The sequence below is a fragment of the Hemitrygon akajei genome, chromosome 5, assembly GCF_048418815.1.
Source record: "Hemitrygon akajei chromosome 5, sHemAka1.3, whole genome shotgun sequence".
In the NCBI taxonomy this organism is placed as follows: Eukaryota; Metazoa; Chordata; class Chondrichthyes; order Myliobatiformes; family Dasyatidae; genus Hemitrygon; species Hemitrygon akajei.
In genome coordinates, this window is record NC_133128.1 from 135,744,037 (window position 1) to 135,766,658 (window position 22,622).

The 22,622-nt window shown below is 39.9% G+C and overlaps 1 protein-coding gene across 6 annotated transcripts in view; it reads left to right on the forward strand.

Annotated features, from left to right (window-relative positions):
• usp40 (ubiquitin specific peptidase 40) overlaps window positions 1-22,278 on the forward strand; it is a 132,752-nt gene extending 110,474 nt beyond the window's left edge. For all 6 annotated transcript variants that reach the window (XM_073046574.1, XM_073046571.1, XM_073046570.1 and 3 more), the window contains 6 exons: window positions 3,405-3,523; window positions 4,702-4,767; window positions 9,233-9,443; window positions 14,717-14,812; window positions 15,246-15,340; window positions 16,907-22,278. In XM_073046574.1, coding sequence (XP_072902675.1) covers window positions 3,405-3,523; window positions 4,702-4,767; window positions 9,233-9,443; window positions 14,717-14,812; window positions 15,246-15,340; window positions 16,907-17,027 — 708 coding nt within the window. In that variant the 3' untranslated portion in view covers window positions 17,028-22,278. The remainder of the gene's footprint in view (window positions 1-3,404; window positions 3,524-4,701; window positions 4,768-9,232; window positions 9,444-14,716; window positions 14,813-15,245; window positions 15,341-16,906) is intronic.
• The last annotated feature ends 344 nt before the right edge of the window (window positions 22,279-22,622 follow it).

Here is a 22,622-nt window from a genome sequence, read left to right on the forward strand (position 1 = left end):
GCATCACTTACTGTGGCCACATCATTGATGCATAAGTACAGTCGGCCCTCCTTATCCATGAATTCAACCAACCGAGAATCGCAAAAACCCGGAAGTGCTCTTCCAGCACTTGTTGTTCGAGCATGTGCAGACTTTTTTTTCTTGTCATTATTCCCTAAACAATGCAGTATAACAACTATTTTACATAGCGTTTACATTGTATTAGTTGTTATAAGTAATCTAGAGATGATTTAAAGTATACGGGAGAATGTGCATGGGTTATCGTGGATCGGGATCGAAAAAAATCGGAAGTTCTCTTACTAAGTAAGTCGGAACAGGTACATCCGGTATTATTTAGCGTCAGTTAGTCAAAACGTTTGCATTTGTGTATAGTATATATTTTACCTTTCTATGCATATAAAACACTTAAGAACGTATGTTTCAGCGCCGAGCTCGGCTCCAGTGACAGATCACTATTGAGTGCGCTCTCCATCGTGTCGGGTTGATGTGGAGGATCAAAAACCCAAAACTTAATAATTAAACCACCGCGTTGCTTAGTAATAATCGTAGCTTTCATCGGCGCAGGGCCTTTCACATGCTCCATTAAAATTGTTCCGATCGTTGACCGACTGTAGTCTAACGCTTTTCCAATGACCGATGGCATTTCACCTCTTTCCGATCGCTTTATTACTTCCACCTTATTTTCAATCGCGATTGTGATTTTTTCCGTGAACAGAAACGCTGCAGATTCAGAGCTACGCTGGCTCCTAATGCCCACTGCTCTGAACATGTTAAATAAAGTCCGGGGTTCCGCTGGGTCCTAAAGACCACTGCACTGATTCAGGTTAAATAAGGGACTTGAGCATCCGCGATTTTTGGTATCCGCAGGGGATCTCGGAACCAATTCCCCTGTGGATAAGGAGGGCACTTGTATTGCACAAGTGTGCTGAGAAAATTCAAGCAGTGGTAGATTTCCCAAGGCCAATGGATGTGAATGTCCCTAAGCCTTTGCGTTCCTTTAAGGCTGCAGAGAAAATTTATGCACATATCAACAGAAGGGCCTTGCTTTTGGTTTGGGGTGTAAAATGTTTCAACCAGTACAAGGATGGGAGAGAGTTTGCCTTGACTACTGACCATCCACCTCTAGTGTCCATTTTCAATCCACAGTAAGCCATTCCACTAACAGCAACAACATGAATGCAGAGATGAGCTCTGTTTCTTGGAGGACACCACTACAATATCGACTTCAAGAGAACATTTAATCATGGAATTGCTAATGCATGTCCTGTTTACCCTTGGGAAAGGAAATACTTAAAAATTTTACAAAAGGGGACTCTCCTGTTGGCGTATTCTTCCTAATGCAAATTGAAAGTCCACTGTCAGGGCAGAGATGATCCAAGGAAACCAGAAAATACTGCACAATGTCTCAGTCTACATCATCATTATTCTTACGAGCCCTGTCGTAGATGTGAGCGATGATTGTCTTTGGCAGATTTTTCAACAGAAGTGGTTTAGCATTGTCTCCTTCTGGGCAGTGTCTTTACATGACAGGCGGCCCCAGCCATTATGAATACTCTTCAGAGATCGTCTGCCTGGTGTCATTATTCACATAACCAGCACTTGTGATATACTCCGGCTACTCGTACAATCATCCACCACTTGCTCCCATGACTTCATATGATCCTAATTGGGGGCCTATGTAGGTGTGACACTTTGCCCAAGGCTGACTTGCAGGCTAGTGGAGGGAAGGAGCATCTTTGGTAGAGACATATCTCCATCCTGCCACAAGTCTGCATGGCCACCCAAAATGGTTGGAATGTGCAGGAAAAAATCCAGTTTCCCCCATTTTCACCAGTGCCGGGATGAAATTGCCCTTGATAGAGGTTGCTTTATGTGGAGTTTGAGAGTTGTTATAACATCTAAATTGAAAACTAAGCTGTGGAATGAGCTACATCCCAGTCATAATGGCTAAAATTAAAGCATTGGCTCAAAGCCTTGTCTAGTGGCCTGAGATAGATCACCTGATCGAGCAGCTTGCTATGCACTGTTTGGAATGTCAACATGTCCAGAAGATGGCTGTCCAGAGCTGTCAGAGTCATTTCCTGCAGTCCCAGAGTCAACTCCTACCCCAGAAGGAGGCCCAGGATCGTTTCACAGCCACAAGTCTCACCTGTCAAGCAGAGTGATCCCCCTTGTCAGGAAATGCATTATCCCACAAAAATAAGAAATCCTGCACAGCAGTTAGATCTTTAGGCCTGAATGGTACAATTTAGAACTTACTATGCTGTGGATGTCTATGTAGTAGTTGTATTATATGGTATACTGTGCAATAGCTGAGATGCATTCTATATTGAGTTTACATAAGAAATAAGAGCAGGGGTAGGCTATCCAGCCCATCGAGCCTGCCCCGCCATTCAATAAGATCATGGCTGATCTGTCCGTAAACTCAGCTCCATCTACCTGCCTTTTCCCTATAACCCTTAATTCCCCTACTATATAAAAATCTATCTAACTGTATCTTAAATATATTTAGTGAAGAAGCCTCAACTGCTTACCTGGGCAGAGAATTCACCATTCTCTGGGGAAGAACAGTTTCTCCTCATCTCCATCCTAAATCTTCTCCCCTGAATCTTGAGGCAATGTCCCCTAGTTCTAGTCTCACGTAAACAACTTTACTACTTCTATCTTATCTATCCCTTTCAAAATTTTGTATGTTTCTATAAGATCCCCTCTCATTCTTCTGAATTCCAGAGAGTATAGTCCCAGGCGACTCAATCTCTCCTCATAGGTTAACCCCTTCATCTCTGGAATCAACCTATGAGGAGAGATTGCCTCCAAAGCCAGTATATCCTTCCTCAATATGAGCTTTGAGTTTATAGCTAAGCAAGAAAGAGTGTTGGACATTTAATATTTCAGTGTTTGAGTTATATTTTAAATATATTGTTTGATTAAGTATTGTTTATTTTAAAAATTCATTGCAGATTACATGTAAAAGTACGTGAATAGCATGTGTTATGCACACCAGGTCGTATGTACACAACACAGACAAATGCTGGAGGAACTCAGCAGGCTAGGCATCATCTATGGAAAAGAGTAAACAATCAACATTTCTATTCTGATGAAGGGTCTCATCCTGAAACATCAACTGTTTATTCTTTTCCATTGATGCTGTCTGGCCTGCTGAATTCCTCCCGCATTTTGTGTGTGCTGCTTGGATTTCCAGCCTCTGCAGAATTTCTCTTGTTTGTCATATGTAGGCAGGGAATGGAGAGCTGTGGACAGATAGGGTGAGTTAAAATTCAGATCAAGGTCACACAAGGGGTGAAGAGTCTGTTGCTGTCTTTATCTTGTATGCTTTGTATGCTTGTAGTTGTAGGATCCCCAGTTATGAGATTTTTTTAAACTCTACTGATTTCCTTTTGCAGGTTTTGACTTTGCCATTGCTTCAAGGTCTCTCCGTTCCTTCAGTGAAGTTCCTCAGGGTCTGGCTGCTCGAAAATAAGTGTCCTGTTAAGATCCTGCGGAACCAGCAGCAGCAGCTCAGGTAATACCAATCCTAGCTTGTGAATAGAGGGCTGTGGGTTAAGTGCTGGGTTTAATACAGAAGTCATCCACACTGGTTAGTGTGGACAAATTGAGCTGAATGGCTCATTTCCATCACTCATGTTTCTATAATTCCTTGGGCAAACAGCAGCTGGGAACTCCTCTGGCAAACACCAGCCATGATGTGTGCCAGCTGGTGCTTGCATTGAACTTGTTCAAAGCACACAAGCACTTGGCTTACATCTTGTGTCACTTACCAGATCTACACTGGCCCCCCCACTGTAAAAGATGGAGAGCTGTCTGGTGGTAAACTGAATACTATAAGCAGAATGGCTGGTGCTTAAAATGAAAACTAAATATAGCACTTGCTGAAAATGTGAAATAAAAGCTGAAAATGCCGGAAATACACATTAATCTAGTGAGCAGAAAGTCCTCCATTCTATCACACTCGTTTTTGCCAAGTGTTAATACCTCTCTGCTGTTTAGCACATTAACTTCAAGGTCAGCTTTATTCAGAAGACTTCAGTCTTATTTTAACATAGTTTTTATAGATTCATTCTGAAAACCAAAATTGCCCTGGAATTGAACTGGCTAGCTGTCAGTTCTCTGGCTTTACTGCTTTGTTTACAGTGATGCATCATTCTAGTTTTACGCTCCACATCGAACTGGTGCAAAGCTTCTGTTCTTACTTTGGAAAGAACACTGGTATCAAAAACTAGAAGGCATAGATTTTTTTTCCAGAGGGTGGTGGGAGCAGGTATTCACAATGTTGAATAAATATCCAGACCTGCATTGTCAGTGCACAGACAAACCAAACACTGGTAAATGGGCTTATTTCTGTGCTTTATCGTTCTAGGAATTTTTTTTTAACTTTTTGTTTCAAACTTTAAGTCTGCATTGTCTGTTCAGAAGGTGCTGATTTTTGTATGTCAGACCCATCAACCCATCCAGGATTTCTCAGCTCTAACATTGGAGGCCTTTTCAATTCCTTGGATTCTAGCAAAACTGCTTTACATTGCTGCTTAAAGTCATTTGTGTTTCGGTTTCATTCCTCACCTGCAAAACACTATTCTCAAATTCTGTATTTATACAGTATATAAATCGAATCATTGTTACTTTGTCTTAATTGAGAAGCCTACAGAGCTTTCATCTTAAGTGTAAATTCATTTGTCTGTACAGCAAATTCAAGCTGGGGAGTTCTGCAGAGATTGGAATTCAGCTGCTTCAAGCAGAAGAACAGCTGGCGTAAGTACAGATGTAGTTTGTTGCTCCAGACTTATTGAAATAGTGATTTTTCCTGCTGGTGTAGTTGGAGTACCATGTCAGAGCCATATTAACCCTCTATAGAGTTATTAGTACATAACAAACATTTGCACTCTACATAATATATTTCTGTGTGCAGGACAGAAGGCTCCTGCATTTTGCCTTTTGCTGGTTTATCAGAATGGAGTTAAAAGATTTTTTGCAGTTGTTTGAGGCTTAGATGCATTTCATGAAGGCGCGTTGGTAATGGACAAAATGTAATAAATAATGACATTATAATGTTTTAAAATTTAACCAGCAGTGATGCACCTGCACCATTAAAATGTGTCATTTCCAAACTGGTCCATGTAAAGAACCTATCTAATATAAGTGAGTCTAATTAAGATAGTTAATTGCCTAGGTTTCTTCTTTTATGGGCATTGTTGTATGTGTGGCATGGGTTATAGTTTGGACAGCCAGAGGATGTAATCATTTGTAATTGGATTATTATTGTCAAACATATGTATATGTATATTTCAGCCAGTTCTGAAAAATATAGAGGTGTATGAGTACTAGTTTGGATAAGGGGAAGACCATAGTTCTTAGCTGTACTCCTGGGAAATAGTATCTTTTACATTTTGCCTTCTGTATGTTTTTGCCAATATCTTCTTACCAGAAAACCACATTTGTACCTGGCAATGTGAGTCAAATCCCTCTTCTAGAACTCTTTATGGTAACCAATGAGGTACATTTGATTTGGCATCCTTGTAAAGGAGTTGGAGTTAGAACTAGATTAAATCTGGATTGTTCAGGAAGGGGAAGAAGAGGCACTTTGTGGTGATAGGAGATTCGTTAGTTATGGGAATGGACAGGAGGTTCTGTGGGTGAAAGCAAGATTCCTGGATGGTATGTTGCCTCCTGGGTGCCAGGGCTTGGGATATCTCAGATCGAGTCCTCAACATTCTTAAGTGGGAGGGTAAACTGCCAGAAACTGTGGTCCACATAGGTAGCAATGACATGGGTAGGGCAAGTGGCAAGGTACTGCACACTGCATAGGGAGTTCAGCGAGTTAAGTGCTAAGTTATAGGGCAGGACCTCCAGGATTGCTACCTGTGCCATATGCTAGTGAGGCCAGAACTAGGAAGATTATACAGTTTAATACGTGTCTAAGGAATTGGTGTGGGAGGGAGAGCATAAGATTTTTGGATCATTGGGCTCTCTTCCTGGAAAGGTAGGGCCTGTGTAGAAGGGGCAGTTTGCACTTGAACTGGAGGGGGACTAATATTCTAGCAGGAAGTTCTTGTTTATGCTGCATGGTGGGGTTTAAACTAGAGTTGCAAGGGGATGGGAACCAGATAGCCAGAACAATTAGTGGAGAAGTTGTGCAGGCAGATGTTGGTAAGACCTCAGACAAGGTTAGGAATCAAAAGTGTCCTGAACTGCATATATTTCAATGCAAGAAGTATCATAGAAAAGGCAGATAATTGTGCTGAAGTTGAAGTAGCTGGTTTACAAACAGAAGCCATGTGTAGTGAGGAGAGGCTGTTGATAGGGCAAAATTGCAGTCAACAGGTTGAGTTTCAACGTAAAAGATGGACAAAATCGAGAAGGGTGAATACAGACCAAAGTGTTGTATTTGAATGTGTGTATTATGCGGAATAAGGTAGATGAACTTGCAGCACATTTGCAGATTGGCAGGTATGAGGATGTAGGTATCACTGAATCATGGCTGAAAGAAGATTATAGGTGGGAGCTTAATGTCCAAGGGTTCACGTTGTATCGAAAGTACAAGCAGAAAGGCAGAGGAGGCAGCGTTGCTCTGTTGGTTAAAAAAAATACAAAATCAAATCATTAGAGAGAAGTGACATAGTCAGAAGGTATTGAATCATTGTCGATAGAGCCAAGGAACTGCAAGAGTAAAAAGACCCTGATGGGAACTGTATATAGACCCCCCCCCCCCCCAAACAGTAGTAAGGATGTGGCTTACAAATTACAATGGGAGAGAGAAAATGCATGCCAAAAGGGCAATGTTACAGTAGTCATGTGGGACTTCAATGTGCAGATAGATTGGGTAAATCGGGCTGGTCCTGGATTCCAGGAGGGGATGCCTACAAGATGGCTTTTCAGAAAAGCTCGTGGTTGAGCCCACTAGGGAATCAGTTATTTTGGATTGGGTGGAACAGGATATATACATCCAAAAAGGAAAAAGTATTCTGAAGGATAGATGACACAACTGCGGCCAACAAGAGAAGTCAAAGTCAACGTAAAAGCCAAAGAGAGATCATATAATAGAGCAAAGATTAGTGGATGTTAGAGGATTGGGAGGCTTTTAAAAACCAACAGAAGACAACTAAAGAAATCATTGAGAAGGTAAAGATGGAATACAGAAGTAAAATTGCAAATAATATCGAAGAGCATACCAAAAGTTTCTCCAGATACATCATGTAAAAGAAAGGCAAATGTGGATATTGGACCACTGGAAAACAATGCTGGAGAGGTAGTAATAGGGTACAACAAAATAATGGACAAGATGAATAAGTATCTTGCTTCCATCTTCACTGTGGAAGACACTAGCAGTAAGGTGGAAGTTCCAGGTGTCGGGGTCATGAAATGTGTGAAGTTACTGTAACTGGGGAAAAGGTTCTTGGGAATCTGAAGGTAACTAATTCACCTGGACCAGATGGTGAACATCCCAGGGTTCTGAAAGAGGTGGCTAAAGATATTGTAAAGGCATTAGTAATGATCTTTCAAGAATCACTAGTTTCTGGAATAGTTCCGGAAGACTGGAAAATTGTAAATGTCACTTCACTCTTCAAAAAGGGAGACAAGCAGAAGAAAGTAAACTATAGGTCAGTTAATCTGATCTCAGTGATTGTAAAGATGTTGGAGTTGATTATTAAGGCTGAGCTCTTGGTACTTGGAGGCACATGATAAAATAGGCCATAGTCAGCATGGTTTCATCGATTTGCCTGACAAATCTGTTGGAATTCTTTGAAGAAATAACAAACAGGATAGACAAAGGAGAATAAGTTGATGTTATGTACTTGGATTTCCAGAAGGCCTTTGATAAGGTACTACACATGAAGCTGCTTAACAAGCTACGAGCCCATGGCATTACAGGAAAGATTCTAGCATGGATAAAGCAGTGGCTGATTGGCCAGAGGCAAAGAATGGGAATAAAGGGAGCCTTTTCTGGTTTGCTGCTGGTCTCAAGTGATGTTCCACAGGGGTTTGTGTTGGGACCTACTCTTTTTACATTATGTGTTATGATTTGGATGATGAAATTGATGGCTTTGTTGCAAAGTTTGTAGACAATATGAAGATAGGTGGAGGGGCAGGTAGTTTTGAGGAAGCAAGAGAGGTTGCAGAAGCACAGACTAGGAGAATGGGATGGGAAAAGAAATGGCAGATGGAATACAGTGCTGGGAAGTGCATGGTCATGCTACTTTGGTGGAAGAAATGAAAAGGTTGACTATTTTCTAAATGGAGAGAAAATACAAAAAAAAACACAAGGCAGCAAGGGACCTGGGTGTCCTTGTACAGGATTCTCTAAAGGTTAATTTGCAGGGTGAGTCTGTGGTGAGGAAGGCAAATGCAATGTTAGTATTAATATCAAGTGGACTAGAGTATAAAAGCAAGATGTAATGTTGGGACTTTATAAAGCACTGGTGAGGCCTCCTATTGTGAGGAGTTTTGGGTCCCTTAAGTTAGAAAAGATGTGCTGAAACTGGAGAGGTTTCAAAGGAGGTTCATGAAAATGATTCCAGGATGAATGGCTTGTTGTATGAAGAGCATTTGATGGCTTTGGGTCTGTATTCTCTAGAATTTAGAAGAATGAGGGGTGATCTCATTAAATTTGAATAGTAAAAGGGATTGATAGAGTGGATGTGAAGAGGATGTTTCCTGTGGTGGGAGTGTCTAAGACCAGAGGACACAGCCTCAGAATAGAGGGGCATCCTTTTAGAATAGAGATGAGGAGCCAGAGAGTGGTGAATCTGTGGAATTCTTTGCCATAGGCAGCTGCGACAGCCAAGTCTTCATGTATATTTAAGGCAGAGGTTGATAGATTTTTGATTGGTCCAGGCATGAAGGGATACAAGGAGAAGGCAGGAGATTGAAGTTGAGAGAATAGTTGGATCAGCCATGATGAAGTGGTGTAGCAGACTCAGTAGGCCAAATGGCCTAATTGCACTCCTGTATTTATATGTTGCATTTCACCTGCATCCTTGGGTCAAAATCCTGGAATTTCTTTGATATCACACTTCAACTCATGATCTGCAGAATAACAAGATGGCTCAGTATCATCACCACCTCTAGAGCACCAGAGAAATGCAGGAAAATGCCAACCTGCTAGTAGTAGTTATTTCCCAACATTTTTTAAAAGTTTCTGTATTTTGTACTTGCATGAACATTTATTCGTATGAATGGTATATTTTTGTAAGTGTATTTGCAATTGTTTTCTGTTTAGGCCCACTGAGTTGTTGCTACAGTTGCGGATGGGTGTGCCTGGCGAAAGGGCCTATTATCCAGCAGAGGAGATTGTCTGGGACGTGTCCAAAGAATCCACAACTCGGGCTCTTAGACAGAGAATTTCTCAGCACTACTCACTAGTACCGGAACATATTGAAATTGCCAAACAGTTAACAGATCAGTTTGAATGGATGCCAATAACCACCTGGGTAAGAAGCAACACCTCTACTTTGGCTTAGCAGAAGAAAACATTATTCACTTTTATCTAGAGTGGAATGTACCTGCATTGTAATAAAATAAAATTGGTTATGGTCTATCTGGGGTGCCACGGTAGTGTAGCAGTCAGCGCAACACTACTACAGCTCGGGGCATCGGAGTTTGGATTTCAATTTCAGCAAACTCTGTAAGAAAGTTTGTACATCTTCCTGTGAGTGCGTGGATTTCCTCCAGGTGTTTCAATTTCCTCTCACAGTACAACGATGTATTGGTTAGTAGGTTGATTGGACATTGTAAATTGCCCTGTGATTAGACTAGGGTTAAATAGGTAGGTTACTGGGTGGCATGGTACATTGGGCTGGAAGGTCCTCTTGTACGATTTGGCAATTCCACACTTACCTCTAAATAAATAAATACAGTACTGTTCAAAAATCTTAGGCACCCTAGGTTTTTATATAAATTTGGTTTTGTATGTTTATTTGCTGTCTTCTGTGTTAGTGTGTCAGTAGAAAAGAGCAAATTTTAGATTTCCAAACATTCATTTTCCAAAACACTGTGTTGACGAAGAAATGTTACATAATGTGAATGATCAATGACATAATGAACTAAACCAATTAACTGAAACAGAAATGGGTGTAGAAAGAATCAAACTGGGTAAAGGACAGTCAAGCTGTAAGGTGAAGGTGTGGCAGATCTGACAGTTTAACCTTCAAGTCATCAATTCTTACACTAAGGCAAGGGTGAAGATAGCAGTGATACACATAATCCTACATTAGCAAGGTCTCTCCCAACCAGAAATTTCATAGCAGATGAGAACTATGTTAGTCCCGCTAAATTGGAAGAAGTCCAGCACTGCTATCAGCTCTGAACTCACAGAAACCATTGGAATCCACAGTCTGGAGAAGCCTTGTTAGAAGTGGTCTTCATGGAAGAGTTGCTGCCAAAATGCCATTCTTCTGAAGTGGAATCAAAGGCAAGAGACTCACCAACGCAGAAAAACACAAGAACTGGAGTGCTGAACAATGGCAGCAGGTTGTTTGGACTGACAAGTCAAAATTTGAAGATTTTGGCTCAAACAGGAAGCAATTTGTTTGTTGAAGATCTGGAGAGTGCTACATGGATTTCTAGCATCAGCAGAATCTCTTGCATCCAGTTGTACCACTCATTTGCAATTTCTTGCTATTTAGATGATAATTCACATTTGAGCTTGCATTTGCCCACATTAAACTGATTTTGGTAGGTTTTAATTCAGTCACTCAATAAATTTATATTGTTATGATCCCAGCCCCCTCCTTCCTGAGAATCGCAAGATCGCTATTAATTCAGGTCTTGGACCCAGGAAATGAGAGAGAATCCTCAGCAAGACAAAGCAACGGATTTGGCCATTGTTTCTTGGAGACACCTTTGTGGATTGCGATCCTATACTACGTGCCAGCTCTCAGGGCAACGTGGACTGGGCTACGTGCACACCCTCGGGCAATGTGGGCTGGGGATTGAATCACCCCACCCTGATTGACATCTACAACCCTGCAAGTCAAGATAAAAGAAGGGCTGCAGGGGGCAGTCCCCTAGCGACGCACCAGAAGGAGACACCATCACTCATCGCTCCCGTGATAACGGGAAGCTATTCGGAAGCCACGTGTGTTCCGTTTCCCCTGGCCTGGGGAGCGGGTGGCTGATAACACCGAAAAGGACTTCGAACTAACAACGGGGAACCAACGTTCCAGATTCAACGGTTTGCGTCTTAAAAGACTGGGCAAGTTTCTTTTCTCACAAAATCTCTCTCTCTCTCTCTCCAACAAGTGAAACCCAGCGGTCCCCAAAAGGCTAAAGCCTGCATGAACTTGAGAGACTTTTATATTTCCATCGGACAATATTTTTACCCCTAGACAAAACGATAGAGCTACTTCTTATTGATGATTATTACTATACCCGCGCTTTAGATTGAGTATTGACGACGTATATTATCTGAATGTTTGTATTAATCTTACTTTTGTGCCCCTTTATAAATAAAAACTTTTAAAAATAGTACCATCAGACTTCAACGGACCTCTCTATCTTTGCTGGTAAGTGACCCAGTTACGGGGTTCGTAACAATATCCTCATTACAAAAACCAAAGTAGACAACTTTGTTGACACAGGCAGTGCAATTTCAACTTGTACTACATCTATCATGTGTTTTCCCATCTACTTAATTTGTGTAAATCATCTTGAAGTCTCTTTTCCACCTCCACATTTACGTCACAAGCTCTGGTACCTCTCACCACATGCTACATCTAGATGCTCCCAATGTGGCCATTGATGCATTGGGGAGACCCGCCGCAGACTGGGAGACCGTTTCGCCGAACACCGGCGGTCAGTCCTCCAGCAGTGGCGGGATCTCCCTGTGGCCACACACTTCAATTCCACAGACCACTCCCACTCCGACATGTCTGTCCATGGCCTCCTCTACCGTCAAGATGAGGTCGCGCGCAGGTCGATGGAGCAATACCTTATCTCCCGCCTGGGTAGCTTCCTACCTGCTGGCATGAACATTCAACTCACAGACCTCCGTTGATACCCCTGCCCCCCCCCCTTACCCCATCCCTATCTATAATTTTAGTCTGGTTCTCTTTCTCTCTCTTTTCCCCCCTCACTATAATCTACCCCCAGCCCTACCTTTCTTTCTCTTTTATTTCCCATAATTCTCCACCTTCCCCCTAGCCTATTTCCCTCCCGCCTATCACTTCCCAGCTCTCTACTTCATCCCTCCCCCCACTTCTTAACCCCCCTCGACCATCCCATGTTACTTCACTCCTGATGAAGGGTTTCGGCCCGAAACGTCATCACTACCTCCTCCCATAGATGCTGTCTGGCCTGCTGGTTTCTGCCAGCATTTTGTGTTTTTAGCTACATCAGGAGAGTTCCATTTATTCCTATTCTATTTCCTGTTGGTCAGCTCCAATTTTCAATGCTAGCCAGTTGTTTTTGCCCTTAATCCCATGTGCTTTCATTTTCATATTAACCTCTTAATTGAGATTTTCACCAAATTTACAATTTACCCCTTTTCTATTCTACCACTTACATCCTCAGTTTAAAAAAAACTCCAGAAAGTTTGTCAAAACATGACTTGCTTGTCTTAAATCCATATTGACTTTGCTTAAACCTGTTGGCATTCTAGGTGTCATACTATCATAACCTTTATAATAGGCTCAGACATTCTCCCTTCTGCTGATCTTTGGTGTCCTCTTTTCTCTTATTTTTAAATTGTGCAGCCAGAATTATCACCCTCTTTTTCCATTCCCCTTCTGATTACCCTCTCACTCCTTTATGGTATGCAATTTAGCCATCCACAATTTCTATGCTACTTCTTTTGTTTTAACTTTGGAATGTCCTTGGGATTTATTGATTTTCAGTTCCACTAAATTTACTAGCAATTTTACTTTTAACAAATTTCATTGAATTCTCTTTCTCATTAGAGTCATGATTCTCTTCATTTCTATTTGTATTGTCTCTGTAAAGTCAAAACTAAAATATTTAATTGTACTTCATTTCCTTAGTTCCCAATGATATATTCTCCTGTTTATGATTATAAGAGATCTACATAAGTCTTCAGCTTGTTCTTTTTACATCCTCTGGATACTTTTGGAGTAATCTTTAGTGTTTCTTGCAAGTTTACATTGAAGCTCTACGTTTGCCCTCTTAATCAGTCTCATCAACCAATTTACTGAACTGCTTCCAATCCTCAAAATTACTGAAACATATTTTTCTGACAACTTCAGGACATCTCTTTTGATCTAATAGCATCCTTAACTTATTTGTCATGTTTGGGTCACTTAGTGAACTTTTGTATCAGCGAGGTATGATTAATAGATTTGCAATTTACTATCCATCATCTTGTTCTGCAGTGGAACTCCTCTATCTGTCATAGACAATTTATTCATTTACTTCAATATTTTCCTTTGTTTAAGTTTAGGATTCTTTTTGCTAATTGAACTACTTCATTTATGGTGCTAATGAAGAATTTTGTGGGTTATGGTTGCTGTTCCCTAAAGGGCCTCACATTTAAATCTTTCCAGAAATGTATGCAGGACTTTTCTTACATTGTTAACCCCTTTCTAATTCAAATCCTACTGCCTTTTTATAATTCCATTTTGTTCATTCTTTCCCTTTCCTGTAATACTGACTCTGTAATTGTTTAAAGCCACTTTCGACCAAGCATTTAGATTTCCAGCATTTATATTAATTTGCTTTTTAAATAGTAAAATTGTAGTGGAGTCTTGAATGATATTGTGAAACAGAGTGAAGTGTTCTAATTGAGACCATCCAGTGATGCTGTATTCACCATTAACTGAGTTACTGTTACAGCTAAGCCTTTTTTTTTCCTTCGTTGCCATTCAAATTTATGAAGTCAGTGCTTGGTTTCAGAGTGTCAGAGAATATTCTGACAACTATGGGCCTACTTAAATTGAAGCTTTACAGATATTGCAGGATATTCTATCCTGTCTGGATATACCCAGCAGAGAACTGTCATAGAATAGGAAAGCTGTTGACAGGAGGGACAGCCTGTAGATACTTCAAACTGTCAACCTCCCCACCAACGTGGGGAAGTTGATAGCACGCTGGAATTTTCTCTTGTGGTTAGATGAAGTCAAGTGTAGCGTCCTCAGCCTGATTATGATTGAAAGGAAAACATCTCCACCTCCATATGTAATTTAAGTAACCTCAGCCCAAAAGCAAATGTAGACAAATGTTTGTAAATTACAATTAATAAGTCATGTGACTTTCACCATGTTTGTGTGCTGCAAAACAGCGACATTTTTTGGAAACTCTTCCTACAATTTATGTTGGGCCTTAATAATGAGATTGAAATGAAGATGCTGAGAGTTGATTTGTACTTCCTGAATGTTTAGGTGGTACTTGGTGATAAAATTCTGAATTTTCAGATCATGCAAATTCTCTTTTCACAGATTAAGTATATATTTTAAAATTGGTTTTAAATAAAACTAGTTTTTCTTTTCTTTAATACCTCCCCTGAACTTAGGATGTCCTATAACTTTAAAACCCTAAAACCCTCGAAGTAGAGTTAAGGTTGTATTGTGGGAACATTGGCAGCCAATTTGCCTATCATAATGTTGCTCCACCACTAACATGATCATGACCAACTAATCCATTTTAAGGTATTGATTGCTGATCATATATTGGCAAAGGCAGTGGGGACCATCATGATTTTGCAGTAGTGCTGAACTTGTTGCTGAAAGCATCATGTCTCATCTTTCCTTTTTAGAGCCAACAAGTTTCAAAGAAGAAGAAGAAAAAGAAACTACAGAGCGCGCAGGGGGCGCCATATTATCTGAAAGACGGAGACATTATAGGAGTTAAGGTAAACTTGATATTAACTGAGGTCAGTTTCATGATTTTAAACTACTTCTTGACTTGCCAGTTTGTAGCACAGTTATAGGCTTATGACTGTGTTGTTCCAGACTAGAAAAGAAATCTAGGCTGTTCAATCTTTCCTGATAACTTCTGTTATCATCTTTGTAAATCTGTTAGCACTTTGTCCTGTTGTTTTTATGACACAAAGAACAGAAGCCAGGCCTTTCCAATGTGCTCTTTAAGTTTAATGTTCTGTTATTGAAATTTCTTCCCTCAGCTTTTATTCTCGGCTGCCTTTTGTAACTAAGAATGAAAAACAGTTCTGCAGAGCTTTGAAGTATATTCTGTGCATATGCTGAATGATGAAATGATCAAACGCTCTTGCAGAAACTCACCTGTTTATACTTCAGTGGATAATTGCAAACATTTTATTCACACAGAATCTGTTAATTGACAACAACAAAGACTTCAGCACCATTGCTGATGACATTGGAAAGGAAAAACTCAGACTTGAAGACAGTAATAAGAACAAACGGTAACTTATATGCTAAAAACAATTTATTGTCATGCTTCAAACAAATAGTTCCAGGGAAACATCCAGTCCTTGGCTGCTCAAGAAAAGAGAAAATATGATAAGTGGCTACACACACAAAATGCTGGTGGAATGCAGCAGGCCAGGCAGCATCTATAGGAAGAAGGGTCCTGATGAAGGGTCTTGGCCCAAAACATCGACTGTGCTTCTTCCTATCGATGCTGCCTGGCCTGCTGCGTTCCACCAGCATTTTGTGTGTGTAGCCACTTACCATATTTTCTTTTCTCTTGAGCAGCCAAGGACTGGATGTTTCCTTGGAACTATTTTTTCTTGTCCCTTCAGTCCCTGTACAGTAGGATATAATTTAAACTCCCCAATTTAAATTAGATTCAATCTGTTACAGAAAACAGATTCAGATTCTACCAAGCTGCAAATTATGAAGGCATGAATGGTGTACCTCTTGAGGGACAAAGATAGCAAATCATGGCTTCTGAATACTGCAGTTGTGAAGTTACAACCCCCTTCATTAAAGTCATAGTCTCCACTGAACATCAGCCATCCAATTACGCTTATCCAGCCTTAATCATTCTCCATTATCTTAAAATTCCCCTTCCAACCTTGCCCCCACCCCCACTGATTCTACCAGTTACCTACACACTAGGAACAATTTTCAGGTGGCCAATTAATGTAGCCTACCTGTTCATCTTTGGGATGTAGGAGGAGTCTGGAGCACCTGGAAGAAATCCATGTGGTCATGCAGAACATGCAAACTCCACAAAGAGAGTGCCCAGAGATGGGATTGAACCTGAGTCAATCATTGTGTTGCAGCTGCTCTACTAGTTGATCATTTTAATGACCCTAAAATTACCAATAATAGTTGGCCATCAAGCCCTTAGAAACTAATGTTATTAATGGTGCAAGCAGGGCTCATGTGAGTGAGGAATTCCTGCTGCATTTTAGGTTTAATGCCTTAGCCAAGCATCCGTTGCAGCTCACCCTAAAATATGAGCAGCTATTGACTGTCCAGCACTTTGACCCTCAAATTGATTCATGAAATTTCTGCATACAGTTGACCCTTGAACATTAATTGGTGTATAATTCTGACAGAATGGTCTTGAAATCTTGATCATCTTCCATTGTATAATTTCTACATGAAATTCCAATGAATATAGGAATACTTATCAATTGAATTTTTAAAAATATTATTAACCTGTCCAAAGGAAAGATGAATAAAGCAAGTAGCAGGATAAGACATTATCATCTTGTACCTATAGCTGATGTCTAAAAGCCTTCCAGTGCTTCTGATGTGACTCTTAATATTGCGTATGTTTAAAGAAAATTTAGTTCATGAGTTGAAATTACACATTTGAAGTATTGAAACATAACGTGGTGGAAAATAACTGCATAAGTAAAATATTGTTTTAAACAAAATCTATGTCCTTAAGAACTTATTGGTTTAAAATAATAAGTCATTTTAATGCATTTCATTAGTGTTGATTTTATTTTTTCATTTGGCATACACATCTTAAATTTAGGAGTATAGGTTAACTGAATGCTTTCTTTTAACAGTGAACAAGCTACTGTGCATCAGAGTGGTGACTCCACAGAAGCTAGTGAAAAGCAGGTAGTTCGTGGTCGTACCCGCAGACCGGAAGTTGCCTTGTCCATCAGTGTGGCAGACTTCAGATAATGGCTGCGGAAACTGGAAGTGGCCAGCTGGAAGAAGTTGTGAGCTTTTGTCTTATTATCGGAAGCTCGTAGCTGAGTAAGAGCAGTGAAAGTACAATCAGTGGCTCATCTTCTATGAAATGCAAAGAAGTAAAGTGAGGATTGAAAATAAGTTGGCAAAAGCTGCCAGGTTCTTCATGACAGTTTGTTGGTACCCTCAGTCTGAGAAGAGAAATCCAGCAGGAGATATTATCAAAACAGATTGAAGAACCATCGCCAGAGGACTTGGTCAATAACTGCCAGAATAAATACTTAAGAGATTTTTTTTATTTCATGCAAATATTCAAACTTTTTAAGAAAAAAATTATCTATGCAATAAATGGGATTCTATTCCCAAGGAAAATGTCAATGCTTCTAACACCAACAACTGGTGTTCATTTATGTTGCACAGTATTGCAGTCGTCAATACGTAGTATTGGTAATGGTAATTGGTAATTTTGGTCATGTGTTCTTGTGAAAATTTCTCTTGGACTTGGTTCTGATCTGGTTGATGTATTGACTGAATTTTCATGGGCCAGAAAATCCAGAGCAGGATCACATCACATACAAGAGTGGTAATTTTGAAATGTGTTTTTTTTTTCTAACATAGGATGGTTGTGGAAAAAGAAACAAAGTGGATTTATGGTCTAATTTTCAGTGAGGACCTGACCTGCTGGCAAGGACTATGTGCCTCACATGTACACTTGCAACCTCAGGAGTTCGCAGTTCAGAGAAAGTTCTGCTATGTAATAATGATACATAAGGTGATAATTTGAGATAGACAAAGTATATAATGTATGAAAAAAATGTATGGCCTTCTGTTGCAAGTGGAGTAACATCTTCTAAAGAGCCACTGTTTTCCTATTTAAACTCTTGCTCTCATTAGAAAACCAACAGATTTTCCCCCTCAATCAGTTATTTTGCTGATTGTTTTACACAATGCCTTAAAAAGACACCTAACCTCTTGTAAATTAGACAGACACTCAAAACTTTATCTATGTGCTAATAGGATGCATTAAATCCCTTCTGCTAATATATTATTTTCACTCCTGTTCAAATCTTTGGATGTTTTCCTAGTAAGTGCTAAGTGACTAGAACAAAATCCTTACCAAGTCTAACACTGTGAGTAGCACAGGAATGAGGAGTCCACTTAACAGAATTTCACTATTAATGTATATGTACTGTATGGTACCATTTGCAGGGATTGCAGTGTGTATAAAGGAAAGTCAAGCTTGCACTCAGTTTATCAAATGATGAAATATTACAACAAATTCTCTCCATTGCCTTTCTAAACAAGCATAATTTCTGTAATTTACTTCAGATTTTACCAAACAAAAACAGGTTAAATTGCTACAGTGATCTGCAGTTGCTTTTGGGACAAATTTGCCTATAGTTTTTAAAACAAGAAAACAAGTTATGAATAATAATGACAAGACAGGAGAAATTAAAGAATCAATTAGAAATGTTGCAGCCATCCTTTATTTCAGCATTTCATCTCGTTTCTTAAAATTACAATTAGCAAATTAAATAACTGCCTCCTGTGGAACAGGATGCAAAGAGTTGCCTTGAAAATGTAGTTTAGGCTCCAGATATTAATGACTCAGTGAATAACTTCATCGGGATATGTGATGCTACCTAGCAGCTGCAGTTGGTTTACTTTTATGTTTGAACTTTATTATATAAATTGTAGAATAGCTTTGAGTGATCTATGACTTTGCTCTGAATTGTGAATGTGAGTAGGTGTATCATATGAATGTGGCATGACATGAAGTTCTCATGGTGCACTGTCATTTGTGATTGGCCAATGATAAAACAATTTTAGGAAAATCTTATTACAGTCAATTTGAACTGAAAATCTAATAACTTGAAGAATGCTGCTGATTTGATTGAGGAGGAAGAGGAGAAGTTGTACTGGCCAGTATGAAAAATATTTTCATGAATACCTTTGGGTAGAACTTGCTTTCTTTCTGGAACAAGGGAATATTTCTTTAAAACTTTTTTCCAACATGATGTAGTGAAAAAGCAAATGAAAAGCTTTATAATCACTAACTGTATTGATATTTCAATAATAATAGATCAAATCCAAACAAAATCTTTAAGTACTTATAACAACTGGTTTAGATTTTCTTCAGTCAGTAACTGGTATAGGCCTAATTTGCTGTAATCTAAAGTACTTGCTCAGAATTAAAAATAAAACAGTAAATATTGGAAATACTGAGAAGACAAGACAGCATCTGTGTACACTGATTGTTGACCTTTCATGAGAACTTTGACCTAGACCCATAGAACACCACAGCACAGTACCTTCAGCCCTCCTTGTTGTGCCGACCCATATAATCCTTAAAAGAAAGTACTAAACCCACACTACCCCATAACCCTCCATTTTTCTTTCATCCATGTGCCTGTCCAAGAGGCTGTTAAATACCCCTAATGTTTTAGCCTCCACCACCATCCCTGGCAAGTCATTCCAGGCACTCACAACCCTCTGTGCAAAAAACTTACCCCTGATGTCTCCCCTAAACTTCCCTCCCTTAATTTTGTACACATGCCCTCTGGTGTTTGCTGTTGGTGCCCTGGGAAACAGGTACTGACTCTCCACCATATCTATGCCTCTCATAATCTTGTAGACCTCTATCAAGTCCCCTCTCATTCTTCTACGCTCCAAAGAGAAAAGTCCAGCTCTGCTAACCTTGCTTCATATGACTTGTTCTCCAAACCAGGCAACATCCTGGTAAATCTCCTCTGCACCCTCTCCATAGCTTCCACATCCTTCCTATAATGAGGTGACTAGAATTGAACACAATACTCTTAAGTGCGGTCTCACCAGAGATTTGTAGAGTTGCAACATGACCTCTCTACTCTTGAACGCAATCCCCCTGTTAATGAAGCCTAGCATCCCAAAGACCTTCTTAACTACCCTATCAACCTGTGCAGCGACCTTGAGGGATGTATGGATTTGAACCCCAAGGTCCCTTTGTTCATCCACACTCTTAAGTAACTGACCATTAATCCTGTACTCAGTCTTCTGGTTTGTCCTTCCAAAATGCATCACCTCACACTTGTCCAGATTGAACTCCATCTGCCATTTTTCTGCCCAACTCTGCAGCCTGTCTATATCCTCTTGTAACCTTCGACAACCTACAGCTCCATCCACAACTCCTCCAATCTTCGTGTCATCCGCAAATTTACTCACCCATCCTTCCGCCTCTACATCCAGGTCATTTATAAAAATCACAAATAGCAGGGGTCCCAGGACAGATCCCTGCGGCACTCCACTAGTCACCGACCTCCAGGCAGAATACTTTCCTTCCACAACTACTCTCTGCTTTCTTCCTTTAAGCCAATTTTTTATCCTAACAGCCAAGGTTCCACTGATCCCATGCCTCATGACTTTCCAGATGAGTCTCTCATGAGGGACCTTGTCAAATGCTTTGCTAAAAGTCCATGTAGACCACATCCACTGCCCTACGCTGATCAATTTCTTTTGTTACCTCTTCAAAAAACTCAATCAGGCTCGTGAGGCACGATCTTCCCTTCACAAAGCCATGTTGACTATCCATGAGTAGACTGTACTTCTCCAAATGCTCGTAGATCCTATCCTTAAGAATCCTTAAGTTAACTGTTAACCTGTTAACTTTGCTTCAGTATCAATAAGGGGTAGGCCATTTAGAACAGAGATGCGGAAAAACTTTTTCACCCAGAGAGTAGTGGATATGTGGAATGCTCTGCCCCAGAAGGCAGTGGAGGCCAAGTCTCTGGATGCATTCAAGAGAGAGGGTTAGATAGAGCTCTTATAGACAGTGGGGTCAAGGGATATGGGGAGAGGGCAGGAATGGGGTACTGATTGTGTATGATCAGCCATGATCACAGTGAATGGTGGTGCTGGCTAGAAGGGCCGAATGGCCTACTCCTGCACCTACTGTCTATTGTCTATTGTATCCACAGGTGCTTCTTTGCCTTTTTGGTATTTCCAATACTTTCAGTTTTTATTTCTGATTTCCAGCATCTGCAGTGTTTTATTTTTTTTAAGTTAATGTCCAGAAGTAGTGCTTTGTGTTATACCTATTTTTTTCCCTGTAAGATTTGAATGAATCTTGTAAGATACCAGTTTTCCACTTGAAGCTGATTTTTTTTGGATGTAATTGAGTTGATTACAGATTCATCTTTAGTTTGGCAGATCTTCAAAAATCTTTATTCTTCAGAGAGTAGTGATCATGGGTTATTACCACCTTCTCCTTTGACCTTGGCTTTTAACAATTCATGTCAACTTGTACATTGGATACAAGGTGTATTTTGTTTTTGAATTAGTGAGGTATCGCATGAGACAGTGTTTTATTTTTTTTAAAAACAAGGAAATCTAATCCCTTTCAGCCAGATTCAACCTGAGGCATCTCTGACCTGTTTTCATGCTTCCTGGAGACAGGTGGAGGCAGGTAGGCAAGTGTACAAGGAGCTTTGTTAGTGAAAAAAGTGTTTTGATACTTTCCAAATGTGAAATTCTGTTAATGATGCAGGTGGCACAAATGTATTAATTATTAGAAATACAATCTCTTCCTAGTGCTTAATTACTTCAGAAGGTGATTAATGCTCATGAAGATTTGATTTGGCCCTTGGTTGTTTCCTTTCTGCTTTGCACTGCCAACAAGCATGGACAATTCAATTTCCTATGTAATGTTGGTTGACAGAGGGATTGAAGTTTCCTTCTACAATGCCACAGATTCCATTGCCCCGGACCACTAGTATTTGGGTCAAATGATGGATAGGTGGAGATGATTTTTGCAATGCTGCTAGAGATGTACATGTGGGATATGAGGAATTGGGCAGGAGAGGAGGAGAGTAGATCATGCATTGGAATAGAAAACCTGAAGCTTTTAATTTGGGGATTTCACAGTTCAATTACCACCTGGCTTATTACCTAAAAACAGGCAAGCACTTAAGTCAGCAAAGATGCAATTCTGGCTTTCAGAGATGTTTTGGCATCTATTGAAAGCAAAATTTTAAACATTGCCCAAGGACAACCCCTTCTAATCTGAGCTAGTAAATGTGTGGATAATTATTCTGACGTAAGTTACTCTGACATTAATTATTCTGAGAATGGTCTAAGGAAGGAGTAAGAACCTCCTTTGAATTTTCCTAAGAAATTTGAATCCGTTTATTTTATATCGAGGATAAGCATAATGCAATAATTTCATATGTAAAGCTCTAAATTGATTAAAGAATTTATACAAAAAAGTGATTTTTTTTCCTTGTGTGTTTGCATATTTTGATATCTAGTTCTGTCTGTATATCACTAATCTAGGCCTCAATTAATATAACATGGTTCATGCTGATTATTCCAGTAAGCCTTCAGAAGTATGTATATACTGCATTCTTCAGGAGAGAACTTCAAGTTCTGATTTAAACATGCAGAAATGGAACTTCTACATTAATCACCTGCAAAGCTTTGGTAAGGCATTTAGTTTTTTGAATGCAGTTTGTCGATCTGTTGATTGTTCTTCTCTTACTACACAGCTGGGAACATTAATTTTATACTGGACATTGGATATGTTGCTTGAACATGTATAGTGCAAGAGTAAAA